Source organism: Malaclemys terrapin, chromosome 11 (genome assembly GCF_027887155.1).
Source record: "Malaclemys terrapin pileata isolate rMalTer1 chromosome 11, rMalTer1.hap1, whole genome shotgun sequence".
NCBI lineage: Eukaryota > Metazoa > Chordata > Testudines > Emydidae > Malaclemys > Malaclemys terrapin.
The window spans coordinates 12,981,675-13,006,144 of record NC_071515.1 but is presented as its reverse complement, the minus strand read 5'-3'; the positions used below and the strand labels follow the sequence as shown (position 1 = coordinate 13,006,144).

At 38.9% G+C, this 24,470-nt stretch overlaps 2 protein-coding genes across 2 annotated transcripts in view; one reads left to right on the top strand and one right to left on the bottom strand.

Annotated features, from left to right (window-relative positions):
* BARD1 (BRCA1 associated RING domain 1) overlaps window positions 1–24,470 on the bottom strand; it is a 65,038-nt gene that overhangs the window by 9,363 nt on the left and 31,205 nt on the right. Inside the window, exons 5-9 of the mRNA XM_054044202.1 lie at window positions 23,780–23,860; window positions 22,816–22,988; window positions 9,869–9,977; window positions 7,897–8,032; window positions 5,104–5,196 (exon numbers count right to left, since the gene is read on the bottom strand). Of these exons, the coding sequence (XP_053900177.1) occupies window positions 5,104–5,196; window positions 7,897–8,032; window positions 9,869–9,977; window positions 22,816–22,988; window positions 23,780–23,860 (592 nt within the window). The remainder of the gene's footprint in view (window positions 1–5,103; window positions 5,197–7,896; window positions 8,033–9,868; window positions 9,978–22,815; window positions 22,989–23,779; window positions 23,861–24,470) is intronic.
* VWC2L (von Willebrand factor C domain containing 2 like) overlaps window positions 1–24,470 on the top strand; it is a 197,779-nt gene that overhangs the window by 163,885 nt on the left and 9,424 nt on the right. The gene's annotated exons all lie outside the window — the stretch shown is intronic.

Below are 24,470 nucleotides of genomic sequence, written 5' to 3'. Positions count from 1 at the left end.
GTTCACTCAAACATCAGCAATCAGGATTCCTTTATACAAAATCTTGATACGTTCTGCATTTCTACCATCAATGAAAGTTATAGACTTGCCAATTCTGGGAGTGGGCAGGTATATTCATGTAACAGGTTCTTTTCAATCTGTGCTGGGGAACATCCTTGTCATTAAACTGATGACCATAACTGCGGTGACTAAAGTTTGTTGGATCAGCTACCCCAAAAGAGTCGTAATACCAACAAGAATGTGTATTTCCTCACACTTCAAAGGGATTGAAGTCATACTCTGGGGGTACAGTACCCCACACCAGGGTGTGCATTCCTTAGTAAGCTATGTTGAGTATCTGTCTGATGAAGGATCAAGTTGAAGCGCGATTGCGCTCATAAAAAAAAAGTTTTTTTAATTGTTCATCTTAGAGATAACCAGTGTTTAAAGATATAAATCCATACCGTTCAAAAAGCAGTCCTTTTAACCCCCCCCTTATTTCAACTTTAAGCTCTCTGTGGCACAGACTCTTGTTTCTGTGTACACAGTGTCTAGCAAATGGGACCCTGAGCAGGTGTCCAGGTACTATTGCAGTATAAACATTAAATATTAGAAGTTCTAAGCTTGTGTGTTAATGTCCCCACATTTGGGAAATGAGGGGACTGACTTATTTCATACAGGAGCTGCTGCTCACACTGTTCCTCTTGCTTACCCTGAACAATTTCTGCCTCTAGTCTTCCCACAACCCATCACAAAACACATCTGGGGCAAGCAACACAAATTCCCAATGCACCATCTGCCTGAATACTAGCACTAATATACCTTTATTACTACCCTTTCATATTTGTGTAGCTCCCACGCCATGGAAATTAAGAAACTGCAATTTGTAAATTTTACAAGGTGAGGACACAATCCTCCAATCCTTACTTGCCTGAGCAATACTATTGTTTTTAGTGAAGCTATTTGCATTAGCCAGGGCTATTTACACGAGTACAGTTGTATTCAGCCACTGTTACAGTGCTATAAGCCCTAAATTACCGCACTGACCATAATGGAGTTATGCAGGATTTACATTAGGTACAACTAAGCATGGATTTTGTTCCTAAATCTTTTAGAATACCACCATCCTAAAAAACTTTCTAAAAGGTTAAGTGATGTTTTATCTTTATTGCTGCTATTGAACAACCATATTAGTATCAAAGGGCCCAGGGTCTAGCTGTGGCAGCAATAGCAAATGTTCACTTACCTGTAGATGGGGACGCTGGAAATGGAAATATAGGGGTCTCTATGCAGATAGAGCAGAAACTGATTAGGTGAATTGACTGGGGAAAGAAAGTAGGAATTCTGGACTGAAAGCAGCCTTTGCATTTAACAGACTCTGACAAAGCTGTTGGCCTGTGCCTTAAGTACAGTAGTCTTACTAGTATCCAGAGTACCTTGGAAGAAACACGAGATCAGATTTCAAACTGAAAAATATAAAAAGGTTTCTGAAACCATTTTTCAGTTTTACAAACTCCTTAAAATTTTTTTAAGTTATTAGTTTTACAAACTCCTTAAAATTACACATTTTTGTGAAGCAAGGTAGAGATTTGAGTGGTGTAGTTAAAGCTACGTGTTCCTGATGTGTGCATTGACATGAAAGTGTTTCTTGAATGCATTTATTCTGACATTCATAGTATCCATTATAACAAGAACATGTATCAGGATTGTCATCTATTTAAATGGGGAATGAAAAATAGTCAAGCTTTTTTTTTTTTTTTTTTTTTTAAACTGTACTCTGATTTAGGAAAAAACAAATGAAATTCAGTAATGCTTGAAACTTAATCTCAACATACTTGCTGGAGGAGGACGATATTCTACTTCCCATTCTATTACAGTCCCAGAAATAATGAAGGCAATAAAATAATGAAAGCAATGAAAGATATGGCCAAGGGCAAGGAGTAGGGTGACAATGGTGTCTCAATTGATTTTTATGCTGCTCTGAAAATGGAGATATTGCCAACAGTGTGTTAAGTATATATAAAATGTATAGACAAGAAGGAACTGGCAATAGGTACTATGAAATCTTTCCTCTCTGAAGATACCCTTTTGCAGTATTACCACTCTTACATCGTCAGACTCCAGCAAGAGCCAAAAGGGAATTCAAATAGCTGTTGAGTTTCTGCACCATCTATATTAGTAGCAGGCTTTGTGCCTAGCCCAAATAAGAGTAGTGCACGTCCACCAGAATGTTCCAAATTGTAAATATACAATCTCAAATACTGCATGATGATATACAATGATTCAGGCAGATGAGAAAGATGCTTTTATTACACAAAGATATGAAAAGCTGCTGTAATGGAGGTGTTCATACAGAAAAATACATATTTTTATTAAAATATTTTTTGCAAAGTATAAAGCAGGTGTCTTTTTTGTGACATGAACAAACTGTCTCGGCCATAAATGTAAACTTCCTTTAAAGAACATACTTGGAGAACAATTTTAACATGTGCCACGATGTGAATATTTTCACAAGCGAAATACTGGATCAAAACTCACGGAGTTCATAGAAAGAAGTGGACCCCAAGTTTGAATTCCTGGCTTAAAAATGTAAGCAAACAAACATTTCTTATGTCTAATTTATTTGTAATGGCTTTGATAGAGATACAGGGTCAAGAGAAATACACCAGGGTAAGGGTACACTTTTTAAAAGTTTATTTTTATGTCTCATCTAAGGGGATGTAACCAATTACTAAACAGAAGCCCCCAAAGCAATTATAAATAAGGAGAGAGTATGAAAAGCAGAGCAAAGTAAAACACTTTTTCCTAGACAAATGATTCATCAGCAGGCATCCAATTATTTGTTATAACAATCTTTAACTTGTAATGACTCTGAAGAAGACCAACAACAAACTGGTGGGAGCAGATGGAATGGTGTTGTTAATTATAGGCACTTAGCTGCATCAAACCCCGTGAGTTATTACTAACATTTCCCAGTAGGGAGGAGAAGCACTTGCTTTTAAAAAGTATGTTGCTTACTAAGCTATAAGCATTAGCACCCAGGAGTATACTAATCAGTACTTTAACACCACATTAAATAAAGCTCAACAGAAAACAAAGACGTGCATTAAAATGTCCATGGAGTAAAGATTTCTGTACAGACCGCGTTTACTTTTTTCTGTTACACTTCTAAAGTTAAAAAACCACCAAGTTCTCTCACAAATGTTCAATCTCACCTCTGCAAGATAAATCCATCTTCTCCCTAGTGCTCAACTGAAGAAAGAGATAATCCTGTACTGGTAACATCATTATGTATTAGTTTCTATATTGTTTGACCAGTAAAATAGATGGAGAAGAGGAGGATACTTAACCTGGAAAATTAACAAGCCTCCTGAACAGCCTGAAAAGTCAAGATCTACCACAGAAACGTTAGATTTAAATGTTCTCGGTGAAACCAAATTCTAATTACTGAAGACACTCCATATGCACTCTGTGCAAACCCAGGCCTGGCTCCTAACCCCTCAGAAATTTGTTATCCACAGCCAAAGAGAGGTTTTATCTTCCTGCCCATGTGTAACCTCTAAGCAGCTAGACAGCTACAATACCATAATTGTCCCACAATTCCCCATTACTTTTCAGCAGCCCAAGTATCTGAAGCTAGTTCTGGATATACCAACATTTATCAACATGTCAGGGGGAGTCAATGAGAAGCTATTCATACTTGTGACAGATCGCAGTACCAAGACTTCTTGAAGACTTTTCTTTATGAATTACCTATAGATAAGGGTGATGAACGTAAGCTGTTTTAATTAAGTGATATCAAAAGTATCCAAGGGGACATTTAACCAATGTGCCATTTGAAAAGAACAGAGAAGAAATCAAGTGGATGTTAGGAAGTTACATGGACATTAGAAGCAGATAGCCCAAGTTTTCCAAAGTGACTAGTGATTTTGGCTGTCCAACTTGGGACACCTTAAAGGGGCTTCATGCTTAGCATTTTAGAAAAAAAATCAGGCCCCTTTAAGCTGGGCACCCAAAATCAGTAGTCCGTTTGAAAAATTTAGGCTGCTAAGTTATTTGAAGAGTCCCTATTGAGTAAAGATGAGTTTTCATATCCAATGTTTAATCATCCAAGATACTCCTGAAACCACTTGAAGAAAGCTCTCTATGAATTCTCCATTGATAGACAAACTGCACACAAGTTAATTATAAATTAAAAACACACCAGAATAAAGGACTGGGATGGGGTTGGGGGAGGGGGAGGATTCCTGCCCCAGAGAAGTCAAGGGGAACAAGAAGGGCTTTCACAATATAAGAAGAGAACAAAGTGCTAGAGAAATAAATTAGAAGGGGAATTAATAAAGTCAGCCCTCTAGATATACAGAGAACAACTGTTAAGAAAGGAACATGCTGTAAAATAACTACTGATTAACTGTGTAGGGGAAGACTTAAAAAATGCCTTCAGATGTATACTATATAGATATTTGTTCATCTGCCCTTTCATTTAAGTTACTGTTTTGTTAGATGGAACATATAAATCCTGAATGCAGAGGTGTATTGGATAGTATAACTACTGCTTTATATATTGCTGACAAGCACTGATCCCGTAACCCTAAACCAACCAAAATTTTCCATTGACTTCTGTGGGAGCTATGAAAAGCATAAGGAATACAAGGATGAGGCCACAAGCTTGACTGTTTTTTGCTGGTAACTAGTCATCCTGTCATTCCTCCTGATCAGGCAGTCTTATACTATATCAAATCAGCCCTTCTTGACAGCCATTTAAAATGTTTAAACTTAATACTAAACACATACATCGGAACATTTACCTTAAGCATTCCAGCACTATGGCAAATATGCTGAGCGGTCAACAAATTCATCCCCTCCTTACATTTGGGGGATGACTATCTCTCTGGTATCTGATTAACAATGATGCATTACACATTTTCCACAGATGGAGTAATTACATTTAATCAAATTCTTGTCACTCCAAATTTTAAAAGCCCCATAGTTTAGGTCAAGCCAATATCCATATTTGAAACAAGTTTCTGAAACAGGAATGGAAAGTTCTCAGATAATATTAATCCTCAAGTCAAACTATACATTTGTTTGAAAAATAAACATTCCATCTATTTGAATACTTACACTCAAATTTCAGGACCCAACATCCAGCCAGAATGGCCAGCATCCCTTTGATAGTACTTCGCATTGGATCATCAGGGATAATGACGTGAGTCACTAGAGAAAAAAGTTACACATATAAGAAAGCCTACAAACCTAAAATAACCAGATCTATAAGACTTGTTACAAATCCAGTCACCCCCAATTTACAAACTCTTTCCTCCCCATTTATAAGCAGCCATTCTTCCCCAAACTCAAAATCTGTTTTCATTCACTGCAATTAAAATCTTCTCTTTATCAACTTGTGCAAGTGGATGTGATAGCTGAAAACCCACAACATTTCTATCTGCTGTGAAAAGACACCTTTTAGTTGTTGTAAGTGTAGCCTTTTAGTTTATAAGAGAAGGAACCTTTACTGATCTATAAACCTGCTTCTCCTCCAAAGGTATAATTGCAATAGGATTCTCACTACTGGGTGTTAGTACCTTAATGCTAGACTGATGGAATTTCCTCAGCTCGAGATTTTCAGGCCCTACATTGAACAGTAGTTAAGTGGAGCATGAGCCAGGCCCCTTCTAAGCATTTCCATTACACATGATCAGATTAACCACAGCCTGAGAATCTTTCAGTCAGTTCTATACTGCATGGGTGGCAAAGCTCTCAAGAGGAATAAGCCAATCAATAAAAGGGATTAAGAGAATGCCTCAAAAAACAAAAAAAACAAAAACAAAAAAAACCCCAACAAATGTAACTATTCATCATCGACTTAGTAAAAATGAACTTGAAACTCTGAGGATAGATGGCAGGTAAAAGAACTCGTCATAATACTATCGGCCACTCTCATTACCACTACAAAGGTGATTTTTCCTCCCTTGGTATTGAATTGTCTCATTAGACTGACCTCCCACTTGGTAAGGCAACTCCCATCTTTACATGTGCTGTGTGTATTTATACCTGCTACTGTATTTTCCACTCCATGCATCTGATGAAGTGGGTTCTAGCCCATGAAAGCTTATGCTCAAATAAATTTGTTAGTCTCTAAGGTGCCACAAGGACTCCTTGTTGTTTTTGCAGATCAGTAAGTTGCCCTTCTCTAAAGATACCACCTGTGTCGGATTCTTACTCCAAAAGTGTAATGAAGCTCAAGAGATGTTTCAAGTAAAGAAGTAAAAGTGCAACAGGTAGTAACTCTAGGGCCAGAACCAAAAATGTTAAGAATTTTGTTTCTCCTTTTAAATGAGAAAGGACAGTAACATCAGCTGCCTGGCGTTAGAGACTTTAACAGCAGCATGCTGAAATGCTGCTGGCTCCTTCTTGAGCCCTCCTCACCTTCTGGAGAGGCTCTGCCTAAGACGAGCTAGAGCACTGTATCAGTGACTCCAAACAGAGAAGCTCCAACTGTGGCCTCAGCTTTGAAGGTGGTGGTTTCAAGCACTCTGATGAGGCCACCCCACTAATGATGGGCTCAGGAGAGGGGAGCTCGGTTTGCACCAATGCAGGTAGCACCAACACAAACAAGACAAAAACAGAGTCCTAAGCCAGCAGGTTTACCAGGCTGGCTTCATGCAGATTGATAGGCGTTTCCCTGGGTGTGCAGACTTGAAGTATTTTCCCATGTTTCCTAAGTACTCACGGTGACATCTAGCAAAATGTGATGTTGTGGTAAAGTCCAAGGAAGATAACCATATTTGCTACCTTATTTGCTATAGACATGGCCCGGCAATACTAACAAGGGTGAAGCAGCTTTGTCGTCTCCCTTCCTTCCTCCAAGTTAGATGTCATGTAACAGAAATGATGCAAAAACAAAAAAGAACAAAACAGAAGATGAAAAGGTTCAGGAAAGTGCCAGAAATGCAAGGAGCTGAGGAATCAGAACAAGTGCAGAACTCTCCAGGATCCAGCATGGAAGCACCAAGACAGGTGCTGAAGCATGGCAGATATTAGAGCTATAGTGTTGAGGCAACAGAACTACAGGAGCAATAACAGGGTGCTAAGTGTCCATAACACCAGCGCAAAAGCAGAGGCTGGCGCCGGTATGTTACCCCAAAAATTGCTGGCAAAGTAAGTGGCAAAACACCAGCCACACTGGTGCTGAAATGCAACAGAAAAACAAACAAACAAAAAAAAACCCCAGAGACAAAACACTAGGCAACAAGCACCCAAGGCAAACAGCTTCACAAACAGAAATGTTGTTCCTGGTTCTAACTAGAAGGGAAGGACTATTACTGGGGAAGGATATCAGATGTATGAAGACATGGATGAAAACAGCCAAACCAGTGACTGACAGACAGACAGAGCTCCTGCAGGCAGTACCTTCACCAACTGTGATCCAGAAGGAACTGAGTGGAAGGTTCCAAGAGCAGTAGGTAAGGAGAGGAGGGCTATACTACCACCTCAATAGCATGGTACCTTGCTAGCAATGTAGTTGGGACAAAATATAAGAGTTTAGTGAATTCTGCCTGTCTGGCAAGAGAAAGCTGGGAACTCAGAGTTAGAATCTTGGTGGTTGGTTCCTTTTAAAGGATAAGTTTCTAGCCAACTCATTTTTGCTGCCAGCAAGCTCACATCTACTCTTGTAGCAGAGGCTTCTCTCTCTTCAGAAGGAGTACCCATACGCCGTGGGCTAATAGATGTGAAACTTTATATTGCTTCAGTCCTATTAGAGGCATAAATGCTATATCATTCTTGGAACCTAAAGTTTTATTTCAATCTACAAAATATTATGCAGTTAACATCTCGATAGCTAAAATGTATAACCCTTATACAAAGTGAGCATTAAAACATATCTAAGAGACAGTCCAATATGGGCTTACTTACCTGTGCTGTTAAACTCAACACATTTTCTAGCCTTCAGAACTGCTGCGAGTTTGCTCAGTGATTTTTGTTGCTCTGAATTGAGGCTGCTTCCCAGTAGAGCAACAGGTCCTTCTCTAGGGCGGCCTGGGCTTGCTTGCTGTGTGACGACAAGAGGAAAAAGTGCTAAGTCCTTCCTAAACTGAATGTTTGGGAACTTAAAGAAAACAACTAATCTATTTAATAAAGAATAATCCTTTGAAATGAATAATTCATGGCATCTTACAGGACACATACGTAAATCTATATGTAACAAACTAGCTCTAGAGGGAATGCTATGGCATTGCAGATACTTTCTTTAATTTATGTAACGTACCAAAGCAATTTTCAATTAACTAAAAGTTCGGTCTTGGGGACCTTTTGGAATTAGTAACAGCTTTCAGCAAACGGGCTGACGAAGCTGCAGCATGTTCTGTTTGGGAATTGTAGTACATGCCTAACTTCCACATGTCACAAGAATGTGACAAGAAACTCACCACACAGTGAAAGCTGATACTTTCAAATTTAGAGAACCGTTTTCCCCCCCTACTAATAGCAATTACTGAGTATTAATCAACTGAAGAACATAATGTACTCAGAAACATTTTAAAGCAATGTGTTCTGAATGGTTTAAACTGGGGTATTAAAGGGTAAAGATTTCAAAATCACCCTTAGTGTATAGTGCCTAGCACAACACAGCTTTCCCTCCCCCCCGCCCACTGGGTCCTCTGCGTACTATCATAATATGTTTTTATATATGCACACAAGACATAAAATATATGAATAAATGTTTGTACATTAGCTTACAAATAGTACACAAATTTTACTGTAATGAAGCACCAAGCATTGAAACTGTTCTACAAAGACAATATCAAAGACAGCCACAAAGTCAGTTTGTCCAAAGAGGCACCACCCCCAAAGGTCTTGCAGGGCATTCTAAACAATGAAAAGTAAATAGAAAAGTAACATTCTAAACAATGAAGAGTAAATATTTTGATTATATTTTATGGGTACATAGAGAAATATGTATGTAAGGTCTGATTTTCATTTACACTAAAGCAGGGGTAGGCAACCTGCGGCACGCGAGCTGATTTTCAATGGCACTCACACTGCCCAGGTCCTGGCCACTGGTCCGGAGGGGCTCTGCATTTTAATTTAATTTTAAATGAATCTTCTTAAACATTTTAAAACCTTATTTACTTTACATACAACAATAGTTTAGTTATATATTATAGACTTTTTATAGAAAGAGACCTTCTAAAAACGTTAAAATTTATTACTGGCACGTGAAACCTTAAATTAGAGTGAATAAATGAATACTCGGCACACCACTTCTGAAAGGTTGCTGACCCCTGCACTAAAGCCTCTATATAATTCCTCTAGCAGGATAAAGGGGCATTTGTGTAAATAAGACCACCGCCCACACACAGTCTTACATTTGTGATTGTTAAGGCGTACTGTGAGGCCAATTTGTTTTCTCCAGCTGCAAGAAACTGAGAGGTCTCTGGCAGAAGACTGTAGAGAGGTGTAATAACCCAGCAGTTGAAAACATCTTAATTATTGGGTGAAGGGAGATACTGGAACAGCCTATTGTATTTTTAAAGTATGTAAAAGCATATAGAGCAAAGAATAGGTGCATCTTTTTACTGGATGTGTGTATACAACAACAGAGGCAGACAACACAAGATGTGGAATAAAGTTTGTCAATATTTTGGGAACCATTCTGAGTTATGGAGATGACCCCACAGTCTTGCATATAAAATCTTTATACCCCATGCTGTATATATCATTTTTGTTACAGAAAGCTTCTTGGGAACGTTGGAGAGTTTTACAAATTTGACTTCGACTGTTTTTCCCAGCCCATTTTTAACCTGTCTGTAAAGCCAGCTGCCCTACTTGCCCTAGGTCCAAAGTGTTCAGGGCTCACAAGATGGATTTGATTTTTAGAAACACTTACTTCTGAGCATTGACTAAATGAATATGATTCGTTCTTCATTGGTAGCATTAGCACAGACTTCATCTTTTCAGTTTCTGCGTAGTCCACAGGGCGCAGACCGAATATATTACTGGTAAAACAAGCACAGATGGTTTAAGTAAATAAAATGTGTGACTTGATTCTTAACTAACTGGATGCATTAGCTGGATAGTTTTTTCACCTTCTTACTAATATGCAATTTCAGCTAAAACACACAGAAAAGATTCAAGAATTGCCTCAAAGGCAGATGGATTCAGAATCACAAGCTGCTACATTCAACATGAAAAGTAAGAGAGTTTACAACCAAATGATAGGTTAAATAAACCACAGCCCTTGTTAAATGTTTTGCTGCTCATACATTGATATCTATCACAACAGCCAGAATTTGGCTTTGTAATATTTAATTGCAATCACGCCACCAGGGAAGAAAAAGCATGTTGATTCCAAATGGAAAGTTCTAACAGATTATTACAAGTTAAATACAAACAAATATACCGGTAAAACAGGCACACAAGGTCTGCACTTGAATCCACCAACATTGTGTCATACTGCTGATATAGGAAAAAAAATATTTGCTAGCAAGTATAAAAAAAATATAGTTTAGGTACAAAAATCCTACTGCAGACTATAAAAGAGAGAGACTTTCGGTATAGTAGGTTAGAAGTACTAATCAAGCCAAGACCAAAGGTTTATTGTAAATGCTATTTTCTCCCCATTCAGTATTCCATTAGCAAATCATCCGCTACCAGAATTCGAACACAATTCAAACAGAACAGTGTCATATTTTGATCTATATGATGCACTGTAAGATGCCTGTTAACAAGACCACTACTGTGACAGAAAACACGCGTGCGCATAAGGCTCCCACAGCTAGTTAAGATTGCTTTCTATTATAGGCATCAACTCAAATTTTGGTGTTACTCTTATTTGGTTTGCTATTGTATGTCACAGATGACAAATCTGCCAACATAGAGAGAAATTAAGGTGATTAGTCATGCTATGGGGCATGCAGGAAACCTTTTACTCCCCACATAATTCACCAGCCATAATTTGGATAGTTGTACCTGTAGTGAACCATGGGCATGTCTGAGTGTGGCCGTGACATCTGTCTCCTCCCCACACCACCTTATAGCTGCAGGAGAGTAGTTAGAGGAGAAAAAGCCTGCAGCTATGGAACAGGTACAGTAACCGGTGTTAGCAAGCCTGGTCTCACTAGCACTCCCCAGGGGCATTGTACCTGCCTCATCCTTTGTAGGAATAACGGCTACTACAGCTGTTCCTCTTCCTTCCACGGCCCTAGATCTTAAAAGGAAACATAAGAGCTCATGATGGGAAGCACGGCCCTGAGAATGAAGTGACTTGGTTATGCCATGTTACAGAGTAAAGAGTAATAGAAAAAGCAGAGCTAAAGAGGTCAAAAAACTGCTGTGTCACTGTAGCATTATCTTTTCAAGATAGCCATGTGTTGCCGTGTAAAGCCTGTATGTAGGAGGAAATCCGAGTTTAGCCCATATGTGAAAGTACCTCAGCATAGTTTGGCATAAAAAGAAAGATCCTTGTATTATTAATCTTAACCAAGAAAAAACAATGAAATCAAAGCTGTATGATCATTCTAACCTAAATGCACCTCTTCTTTTTTCATTGCTCTTTAGTACCTCTACCCGATATAACGCTGTCCTTGGGAGCCAAAAAAATCTTACTGCGTTATAGGTGAAACTGTGTTATATCGAACTTGCTTTGATCCACTGGAGTGTGCAGCCCTGCCACCCCGGAGCGCTGCTTTACCGCGTTATAGCCGAATTCATGTTATATCGGGTCATGTTATATCGGGCTAGAGGTGTATGCACAACTTGCTAACAGAGAGAATCTCTGGTCAAAGATTCTGGACGGGGGTTTTTGCTAAGACACCCTAATTTCACAATATTGCCAGTCCCTAGCTCTCCTGTATTTCTAATGTCCTGGGAGCTGGTGTATTACAAATGCTACAGATTAAAAGATAATTGGTCACACTTCAGCCTGGTCCTGGGAGTTGCAGCTGATTAAATACTACCATGCTGTTCCTGCTTTGTCATGCATCATCAGGGTAAGCTTTGGCCTCTGTTTAAATTAGGGCCATATTTAAATCGAGCTGCTGTAAGATAGTTCCTTCAAACAGGTCCAAAAGAGAAATAAATATTAGCATAGCATTAAAATCATCTTCTTTACACCAGATGGCTGAACCTAGCTTTTAAAAATGTTAAATTTATATCAGTTTGTATGCTTTTTTATTTCATAGAGTGATAGTGATATCATTAATTGTTGCAAAAGAATCCTGAGGGCTTCAACTCAGGTCTTGGCAATTAAGTGAAAGAACAACTATATGCCTTATTACACAGTGTTTTCATTTTCACTCTTTCAGTCTTCACATTGTATTTAATTGGGGGTTTATGACAATTAGGAATTTTTTGTTTCAAAGAGCATTTTAAGTTGACCTTTTACCAGTGCATACCCTGCATAAGCTTGATATTGCAAGGTGACAAAAAATAAGGGATGTTCACGTAATGTTAAAGTCAAACAAAGTACAATAATGTTAGAAAATGCAAGACCTCAGGTTTTCACAACTGGGCCATGTTCCACATCCTGACTATTTTGTGATGTATATTTTTATTTTAATTGTGCAACTGTAACATTGAATAAACATAGGTTGTAGATTTTGTTAAATGTGCCAAAGCCTGTGGCCTCTGTAATAGCAGGAAATAATTAGGTGAGATATGCCCAGATGATCCGAGTAGGCAGACCACACCTTATCTACAGAAGAAGATGGAATCATGTGAGCAAGATATACCAGCCGGGCATCTAGAAAGGATTCTCTGTATTACCTCAGAGGTGGTCCACCCTGCCTGGTATCCCATCTCTGGTTTAGATCAATCTGATGCTTCAGAGAAAGTATTGTGGGTTTTCTTTCCATAAAATCTATTTGGCCCAGCACTCCACTGAGAGAGCAGATTGAGTTGATTATGTATGAGCCCTAAATCCCTCCAAGTTACTGCTTTCCAAGACAATCTCTCATCCTGTCGATCAGTGGTTCTCAACCTTTCCACACTACTGCACCCCTTTCAGGAGTCTGATTTGTCTTGTGTACCCCCAAGTTTCACCTCACCTAAAGACTACTTGCTTACAAAATCAGACATAAAAATACAAAACTGTCACAGAACACTATTACTGAAAAATTGCTTACGTTCTCATTGTTACCATGTAATTATAAAATAAATCATTTGAAATATAAATATTCTACTTACATGTCAATGTATAGTATATAAAGTAGTATAAACAAGTCATTGTATGAAATTTTACTTTGTACTGACTTCGTTAGTGCTTTCAATATAGCTTGTTGTAAAAATAGGCAAATATCTAGATGAGTTGATATGCCCCCTGGAAGAACCACTGCTGTAGATAACCTGTGTTATTGATTCCCAGATCCATTACCTTGATTAGACTGTATTAGAGCACATTGTTGGGATTGTGACCATTTAGCCAAGTGATTCAGCTTGCTCTACAACAGTAACCTGTCTCACCAGTCTGTGTCTCATCTACAAACTTCACCAGCTAAGATTTCATATCATTATCTAGATCACTAATAAAAATATTTAACAGAGTAGGACCAAGACCTGATTCTTGGGGGACCCTGCTGGAAACAGTCCTGCTCAGTGGTATCTCTCTATTAACTACATTTTGAGATCTGTCTGCGATCCAGTTTTTAATCCATCTAGCGTGTGTTCTGTTAATGTTATATAATGCACTTTTAAAAAAAAAAAAAAAAGGTCATGTGGTCGTAAGTCAAAGCCCAGGACAAATCCAAGTATACTATATCAACACAGTTGCTTTCATCAACTAGACCCATAAAACAAAACCGTTGTCTTTTTTTTGGACAGGATTACAAGAGCTACCTTCCATGAAACCATGCTGACTGACAATTATATTCACTGACCAAAAAAAGTAATTGATAGAGTTAAGATTGCCCAATGGCATCTTGTGCCTTTCCAGAACATAGAATTCAGCAAAACTCAACCTTCTGAAAACCAGGAAACAGAGTTACGGTACATCTCCATGCAATCTTAATTCTCTCTCCCTAGAGCTGGCAATAGGTTCTGGGAATTATTTGCTTGCATTCCAGCTGCATTCACTCTGTTAGGTTTAACCGTACTGAACAGCGGAGGGATTAGCTGGAGCAGTTTAGCAGAGTTGTGATTGCGATATGAGGCGATCTAAAGGCCATGCCTCTCCGAGGGGTGTGTGAGCCCTTCTCCCTGACTTGTGTGTGAGAGATCAAAAGAAAGAGGTGCAGATGTATCTTGAGAGAGCCAGTATGCCTCATTTCAGCATTGCCTTGTGTAGGTGTCAGCAGCAGGACTTGGGTCTTCTGGCCATGGATGGGAAATGTCAGAAGTTAGGTGGGATAGGAGTGTGGTTTGTGAATTTAGTGAAGGATAAGTGAAAGGATCGTGTTAGGTGGCAACTTGTGCATAATAGTGAAGGGGCTGAAGAGGTTGTAAAATTTAGCAGATGTGGTTGTTTTCTGTGGAGCAGGCTACAATGAAGTAGGGCAGGTATGGGTAGCTCTTGTACAGTGCAAAGCCAGATTGTGAGTATGGATGTTCTGAGCGCACTGCGGCATTGTTCAAAGAGGGCACAGGTAAGCTCGCGCGGACGCGTAGCTGAACTCTTCATTACCTGGTTATCACAAGTTTGAGTTTTGCTGAACTCAATGCTCCGAAGAGCACAGGTTATAACTGGGCAACCTTAATTCTGCATTAATGAGGGGTTCTGTGTCAGTGAATTATCTCAAAGCACTTTACCAAAGAGGGAAATATCATTATCCTCAAGGTACAGATGGGAAACCTGAGGCACTGAGAGGTAAAGCGACTAGGCCAAGGTCACCTAGCAGGTCAGTGAGAGTTGGGAACAGAACCCAGGTTTTCTGAGTCCCAGCCCACTTTTCTCTCCACTAGGCCCAACATGGTTGTGTGAGATCGTAAATACCCCCCTCTATAGACTTTGCTATAGTAGAGTAGGGATAATGGTCATGCTTTGAAATATTTTGCATGTATAGTTGCTAATAGGGACAGTGAGAGAAACTGAGAGTTTCATTGCATGGCAGATATAGTAACTAAGCACATGAGCAAAGACTCATGTCTCTCTCCTTTTCCACTCCCCCTCTCCCACAACATACAGGCTCCCCTATCACCATTCCCAGCTCATCCTCCCATTCCTGACCCATTAAGCCATAGCACTTTAGAAGCTATTAGAACATAAGTCTGGCACACCCTGCTGCTGCATACACATCAGGCAGATTATTGGAGGGCTGCCCGCCTCCTTGATTTTTGTAGCCCGAGCTGTACATGGAGCCCTGCACACCTCTTACATTTCCCCATCCAACGGACTCCCTATTCTCCTGCTTTGGTCAAGGCTCCTCTTCCATACCCTTGGCCCGCTCAGTCCACCTTCCCTCCAGCCACTCCAGCCCCAACAGCTCCCCCACTCCACACAGGGATGGTGTGTACCTTAACTTTGTATTTCCTGGTACTCTCAGGTTTAAATCTGTGTTACCTTCAGGGCCTCCCAAGATCCTGGCACACACATGGGGAGCAAGGAGAGGGTCTCAGACCACTGCATAGGACCCCAGATCCTAGCACAGACACAGGAGGGAATGGGGGCTTAACAGCTCCCCACATCCCTAATACCCTCTACTCACGTTGCCACCAACTCCCAGTGTCCCATCCCTTGACCTGTGCCCCACAACCCCTCTCCTATGCACTCCACTCTTCTCCCCTTCCTCCAGCAAGTATTTGCATGTGTAATTTATTTTCTTTTTGAATATACCTTGAGCAATTTCTAAATGTTCTGCTGTATTCCGATTACATTTCCCTGCCCACTTCCCCCAAAACAAAAACCAACTCTTTGACAAAGGCAGATTGTAGCAACATGCAGACATTTCAATTCCAGATTTCTCCCAAGGGTGGGTTCTGAACATATAATGCCTGGGTGTTGCTACGGTTCAATGGCCACAGCACAGCCCCTTGACCCACCCAGGTCATGTGAAAATGGGCTGGGTAGCAACCCTCTTGCATACTTTGTCTACATGTGTGCAGTATGATCTGTTTGGTGCGTAAACCTTAAGCTCAAACCTAACACTTTGTTGAATAATATCTTCAGTGTTGCCTTCCCAAGAGGTCAATGGTTGCCATTTACTAACTGGGGTAAGTGTTGAGTGATTGAGACCCCTTAGGCACAATCAGAGCCATAGTTTGATTCCCAGGTATGCCCAGAAAAAAAGTGTATGTAAAATCAACCCTGAGAAAAGCTTTTTTTGGGGTGAGAGGGCAAGAGACTGTATCTTGGGGACCTTTTGCTCAAATAATTCCAAATTTAGATCACCCTCACCAAGGCACACATTTCGAGATGATCCATGTAAGCACGCAAAGTTTAGAGTACATAGAAGAATCTCCTTTTAAACAAAGGGCTCCTCGACCTTAACTTTAGCCTCTTATTCTTTGTTGATAGAATCCTGAAGTTAGAGGCTCCAGCTTTTTTAGGTAAGACAGATGTACTGCTCTTGCTAATCCAGAGTCCAGAAGTGCTCCAATAAATGCCTCTTCTTGAATGAATAAAAGTAGACTTTCAAGGTTAATTTAGGTCTACACAAGCCAGATGTATCCTTTGAGGCAAAAAGTCTATCAGCTACTTATCTAAGTACTGACGGCTGGTGAAAACACTCAAGGCTAAAGAGAACCTAAATTTAATACTGGAAGGATCACTGTGCTGGAGAACAGAAACCCTCGAAGGCACCTCAAACCTGATGCTTAAACCAATATGGAGAGTGATGAAACATATGATACTGCAACTGACCCCTCAGGACCTTCAGTGCTGGATTCTGCAGGACCACAAAATCAAAGAGCTCCTCAACAGCAGCTGATGACCTTTAGCATTGGAGTTTGATGGGGTGACACTACTGAACTCCTGGGCATTGGGAGTCCATTCACTGCTGTCAGTCGAATGGGATATTAATGTAAAATTTCCAGGATGTTTGTTATTGAGGGACGAGTGTGACATGGCTGACCCCAACAGGTGGAGCTTGATATTGGCCTCAAGCTAAACAAGTGCTCAGCCTCTGGGTAGGGCACAACAGGGATTGAGAATATTTCTCTGTCATGGAAACAGAGGCTTAGAAGGATTCAATTTTTTTTTAATCATTAAATGTTGATTTCACTGTACATAAACCAACGAAAAAATTTATATTTTTAATAATTGAAATTTACAGATAGGCAAACGAAGAAAAAATACTGCTTGAGAACTCCTTTGAGTTTGATTTAAGGATATTTACTTCGCATACTCTGACATGTGGTGCTGATAATTTGTGTTTTAAGAGAAATAAAGCTTTCATTTTCTGAATCTCAACATCTACTGTCATTAAATAATTTTGTCTGACCCCTATCATTTCCCACAACTGTGAAAACTTTAAAGCTGGTATAGGGCAACAATCAATAAAAAGAGAAAAAAGTGCTTTACAATAAACATTGATAATATCCATTGAAATTAAAAAATAATCAACATTAAATTTTGCCAAGCCTACAGATACAGTTCTAGCATATGGGGTAACAGTAACAATACAGTAAAGTGTAGTGAGGGGAGAGGACAACCTGCTAGTCAGGAAATAAGGAATCAGAGAAAAGGAAAGAATATATGATAAGGCAGATATATATGCAGAATTAAGGAGCGCTTCAAAAGCATTGAGAAGGCTGATTTTTGGTTTGTAGTCTCCAATTTAGGCAATCAAATGCTAAATTTTTGTATCCACATGTGTATCCAACATAAATAATACATGATCTAACTGCCTCGTTTTAACACCTTTAGCCATGATATTAGTATTCAGCAGGCCAATGTAAAACATTTTTTCCCCTGCTTTCCGAACCTTCTTGGAAAAAGAAAGATCAGCTCCCAGTGCTACATTTTTACCGTTTACCCCATGCGGAAAATTCCTAATCACTTGTGGGTAACTCATTCACCGTCCATACTTGGGCTATATGGTGAACAGTAAGAACCCTCTTCTTACACCATGGCATTGGCTGTATAGACTTGGCTCTGGGAGTACACAAACAGACAGGTCTATTTATTTCCCCTGGGCATAGGTGGATGGGGAAGTGAGTAGAGCCTTGGCTGTGCTCCCCAATGCATCAGCCAGCACTAACGAAGCTGGGTTGGGAGTGGGAAGGGTTATGATTTGCTGCTGGTATAGCGCAACAAGCAAATAAATACATACCTCCAGCAGCACTCAAGGAAGGGAGAAGCAAGGAAGGAATTGTGTCTGAGGAGTATCTGAGGCACAATATGATCTGGGATACTCATGAGATGGAGCAGTATATGCCCATACTTTGCTCACATCTGCGCCTAGAGGCACGTCTACCTCTAAATAAATATTCCCATTTGCCTGGGATTGTTCAGACTCAAACTTGCGCCCACTGGATGAAGGCTAAAACACACCTAAAAGAAATAAGGCAATGAGACAATTTTTACTAATGCTAAACTTATTGTGCATGAGGAACTGGCAAGATAGCCCATTTGAGTGAAAGCATTTATGAACAACTGTGAAATTGCAAATGCACAGATCTAATTTTTCACGTCACTTGGCTTGCTGTGAAGCAAGGAAAAAAAGACAGAACTCAAGAGAACAAGCACAAGAAAACATAAATGTGTAGGAGATTAACTTAAAAAAATTAACTAGACCAGCCGGGCAATTAATAGGTCCACTGGTCCATATAATATTTTCCATATGCAGTTCGTATCTTTCTTAGTCAGAAAAAAATTGAACAGCAAAGAAAATACCCTAACTGCTAAATCTTGCAGATTTCCAAAAAAGTATTGCCAAGGAAAATTTAAATCCTATGATTTGTCTTCTGGAAAATAAAAACAATTCTGATCTGTGTTCTCATCCTACAAAATATGTACACACCGTCCCTTTTATAGTAAAGCTATTTCCTATACTTAAATCATAGAGATAAAAATCTGACAGTATCTTTGAGGTGAGATGTACTAGATGTGGAGTTTACTTATACGGTATATCAGATGTCTGTTTAAAGGTGTTTGAAAAGTAAAATTTTAAAAATTCACAAAGACTATCTATATAAAAGTCTTTGCTTCGGTTCTCCATCTGTCAAATGGGGATAAAAGGACTTCGTTCCTCTTTTACAATCTAAACAGACAGGGCAGACAAAGCGTAAGATTTCAGGTCTTACCATGTATATGTACAGCATCTAACACAATGGGTCTCATCTCAGTTGGAATCCCTAGACACTACAGTAAATTAGATACTAAATACCAGTATTAAACTAGGTTACTATATTTTACAGTACACTTTTTATAAAGTGTCATATAGAACTATTTCAAACTAGCACTCTAAGGTTAGGTCTACACTTCGAGCAGGAGAAGACATACCTGCACTAGATCTGTTCAAGCTAGTGAGCTAAATAGTGTTGTCGTAGTATCGCGAGCGGTGGCAGAAGGGCAAACACATACTTGGGGTGGCTAGCAAGATGTCAGGTACAAATCACTTGTGCTCCCATGGCTACACTCTATTCTTACTGTACTAGCTCGATCAAACCTAGTGCAGGTATGTCTTCTCAAGCTCCAGCTCTCAAAAGTAGAAATACCCTAAATTCAACTCAGGCATCACTTTTATTCCAACACACTAACACCCCAAATTACTAAGGCACACTGTTAAAAAGAAAATACACCTCTACCCCGATATAACGTGACCCGATATAACACGAATTCGGATATAACGTGGTAAAGCAGCGCTCCAGCGGATCAAAGCAAGTTCAATATAACGCGGTAAGATTTTTTGGCTCCTGAGGACAGCATTATATTGGGGTAGAGGTGTATTGGTTTAGATAATTCTGCAGTAAACATAAAAGTGTTTGACTGCAAAAGCCACATTTTCCTTAATGACGAATATATTTATACAGGGAGTCTAAATACGGTTTGAACACATTTAACATGTTGACAAAATTTAGTGAGCTTAGAGATATACAGGAAAAACTGGTGATTATTCAGGCTTTTATATGGCTCTAAAAGGTTTAATCAGCTAATTAAGAACCACTTATATCCCATGTCAAAGAGGGCTTTAATAAGAAGTTTTAAGCTCCTCAAGAGCCTGGGGAGCTGGGGATGAACAAAAATTAGTAGAAAACTGGAATATTAGCCAGATGAACTGAGATGAAGAAAACAGCAAAGCAGTTTGAGCAGTACAGGCTAAGACCACAAACTTCTTCCATTTAAAGTTGCGCATTCTTCTAGTAGACTCTTAAGCAGCTAGTAAATCTTCAGACCTTGCTCAAAACTCAGTACTACTCAATCTCTACCCTTTTAAAAACCTGGCTGATAGTGACAGAAATCCCATGTACATAAATAGCCTGAAAGACAATGGGATTATCAACTCAGTGTTAAGAAACCACCCTGCCTTGATCAATAAGGAGCTTTGAACCTCTATACTACCACATCGGTCACAACTATTGCTGCAAAGGCAAATAGAAAAGTCAGAATTTATGTGACCTCATGTTAGGTCATGCTTTCACTGAAAATAAATTGAAGCAAGGGATGGCGAAGAGAAGAATGAAAAGCTGTGAGGCAGAGGGAACTGCAGGAGTCTCATCGTGGGGCGCTGTCGCACTGGGAGTAAGAGCAAGCATTATGAAAGAAGTATCTCTACGACTTAGAAGTTTTGTTTACACTTTAATGTCAGCTTTTCTCCGTGCCTCAGTTTCCACATCTGTAAAATAGTACTAATAATACTTGCCTCCTTTGTAAAGCGTGTTGGGATTTACGGATGAAAAATACCTAGCTCTTACATTGTGCTATTACATTGAAGACTTACTCCTGACATTGTAGAAGGGGTGGCATTCTTCTATATGTTACAACATGGGAATAACTTCATCTACTGGAGTAAGAGGACAAATTGCTTTTACCAAATGGGAAGAAAAGATCTTTGATGTAATTCTGCAACTACTACAGTAGTGTATTACACAATAGCATCTCAGCAACAGATACAGAAGGAAAATAAACAGATCAGGAAAATAAAATATTTTTTGTGGCACTTACCAAGTAGCAAAACACTAAACACTTCCCATGTCACTTGCAGGTCCATTTGCAAGAGATGAAACACAAAGAATGCTAAATTTGTACCCAGAAAATTTTAATAAAGCTTAAATAAATCACAGTAGAAATTACTCCATGAGAATTATCTAGCATTATCATTATTCTCAGACATCACTCGCTTTACAGAAGCCTTTGGCAAGGTACATTTAAAAATTCTTGCTAGGTACCTATTTATGAAACCACTTAAGAAACTATAAATTAATTTTGTATATCCTGCAAATGATGAAGTCATAGCGCCTCGCCGTTATTAACATTGCCCATTTAAAAATTCAAACAGAGCCCTTTTCTGTACCACTAACGGCAGTATGCTGATACCACCTGTAGCCAGACTCCTAAAACATATTTGATTTAGAGGGGATGTAGTCTTGGATACCCCATATCACACTGTTTCAGATATTATTGTTGCTACAATAAATATTAGAAAATTGCTTATATCCACATTAGACTAGATCTTGTCAGTTCACATTATGAATGGAACTGGACTTCAATCTATTTTCTTGATTTGAAATGAGTAGGAGACTTTTTGACCAAAGGTGGTCATATATATGCCAGTATGGCTAACTGAAAAAAAAAAGTTCTCTCAGCTTCATTTCAGTTTCTGATAGCAAATCTAGCAGAAACGGTGGGCTAATAAGAAGAGAGACCTGAAAATTCTAGTATTGCCAATTTAAAGTTCTACTGTACAATTTTTCCAGTCTTTTGACTGCTATCAAAAAGATTTATACCAAAATTGGTTGTTTGTGTAATATTTTCAGAAGCCCAGGAGAGTTGTAAAAACCATACAGGCAGCTACCAATACCCAACTGGTGAACGTTTTTTCTTGGAAAGCTGATAGGTTAGTACATCTGCTTCCTAAGGTTTTTTTTTTGTTTGTTTGTTTGTTTTTAAATATGCTGCCTGGGCCAAGGGAAGGATTCCTTTTTTACTTTTCTGATTTATTTTTCTATTCTGACATTTCATGTAAACTAGAAGTATTTTCTGATCGAATACCTCCATTCTGTAACAGAACTTCAATATGTTTACAACATTTGAAGCTAACTAATTTATTAAAGCTTCCTTATCCCCACTTGACACTATAGCCAAGGAGGTACATACTTCAGCAAACAAGTCAGATATGAACAAGGCTACATACTACAAGTATGTAATGTGCACATGCCATTTACAGATTTTATACAATAGCTGCTGATACAAATAGCAATGCTACTGCCACTGTAGCATGACATGATCAACCCAGCATCTCATTCAACTGATATGATGACAATCAGAAAGATAAATCCATGAATAATTATTGTGTGTTTGAGACAGTCTCAGTCACTTTACAATGCCAGATGTTTGCTACATGTGTATCAATGGAGCAAACTCACCAGAAGTATAAATAGCTAAAATGGAAGTACTTTTTAAAAATATCAGTAATAATTTCCATTATGCACTCAGATTTTTTGTTGTTGTTTACTAATTTTTTTTTAAAAGCTCAAACTTCGTGATTTGTTCCAAACTTCATAAAGAAAAGGTTAGGACAATCCTGAAGCCTAAGCAAAAAAGATAACATCCAAGTTAGAAAGGGGAAGGTAAGGGCATTGTGTAATTGAACACAAAAAGAAACTCCCACTGAATAAAATCATATGTATTCTATTAAGAGCTTTGGTTCAAATTTACTCAATGTTACATCCTGGACTTTCACGAGCAACATCAATTTGGAAATAAAAAAGTCAATTACAAAACAATATTACACATTTACTCACACTGCATCCCGGGAGGCTCCATGTGAGAGCAACAGCTCAACAATGCTCACATGCCCATTCTTGGCAGCATCATGAAGCGGTGAGTCATTCTGATACCCAGTAGTGTTCACCAGTGCCCTGTGCTGTAGCAATAGCTTCACCACCTTCTTGTGCCCATGATTACAAGCCTCGTGCTAGCCGGTGATGTTGACAAAAGCACACGGGAAAGAAAGACATAAAATTCTAATGAAAGCACAGAATTTTTTCTTTTAAATGGAGGTTTGTTACCATGAGTTAATGCATTCACTTTCATAGCCTCTCTCAGAATGGCAGCAGGATATGGAGACACTATTCAATTTTGACAATACAATGGCCATCATGAGTAATTATCTTTTCAAACATGGCATTGATAAAGAGCACAGAGGAACTGAACAGAGACCACCTGGTGTGCAAATAAGACTAACTTGGAAGGCATTCCTTTATGTCGACTAGAGTCAAACACGCTCTTTGGGAGAAAAAGGCAGAGGATGAAAAGGGATTAGCACTCACTACCTATAATTTTTTAATGAAATTCAAGCATGCGATAATACAAAAATATATCTAACCAAAGTTCAAATTCCATTGTCTAATGTGCACCCAAAATGGTGGGAACTACAGCTCTAATGGCATTAACAGTTTACAAGATGCACAAGAAACTGTGCTTGCACACGAACCTGGAAAGAGATAATTTTCCACACTTAAGAAATCATAGGTGAAGATTATCCTGAATATGATAGTAAAAGTGAGAGAGAACAATGACACTTGAGGAGAGGTGGGATGATTCCAAAGGAAGAGCATTCTCACATTGTCATCAGGAAGTCTATTTCTCATAACTGTCTTCTTTATGATTTGGATACAATAAAGATAGGGGTGAGAAAGAACAAACTGTAAAAAATGGAAGTGTGGAGGAAAAAAATGGAAATATCATAAAAATGTTGATACCCACCAATGGCGTCCATCCAGCATGGTCTTTAACATTGGGGTCTGCTCCATTTTTCAGTAAGTGTTCAATGGCTGATACATCACCCTAGAAGGGAAAAAAAATCATTGCTAAACTTCTTAGGAAGGATAGATAGAACAAATTAAAATAAATGGGAGAGAACAGTAATAAGCTGCATCATTTTGATTGCAATTAAACCAAGACTTTCATTTAGACAATGTCAACCTACAAACTTTTACTCTTTCGAAAACAACACTGTTTATTAGTATAGTTTAGTCAGAAACACCTAAAAGCTTAATTTAAGTCAGGGGCAGACTGAATAAGGCACATCTGACGCACTATAAATAATTCAGAATACATAACTGGACAAGTGTATGCAGACTGCAATCTATTGGCTAAGACTGACTGCAAGGATTAAGACCAGGTACATTTATCCAAAAATTACATGTCCTCCAAACCAAAAATTGTGTCAAACTAATCTAAATGACTAGCTAGAAATATGCACAAGTGAACCCGATTTATGTGCCTGTCTTAGAAACATCCAACTTGCATGACTAAAATACTAAAAGAAAAAGCAAAGAGAAAGTATTTTTATTTACTCGTTCAATTATTATGCAAGTTAAATCTGCCAGCACCCTTATATCATTGGCTGCTATGCTACCATCATAATTTCATTTCCATTCTGGCAGAACACTAC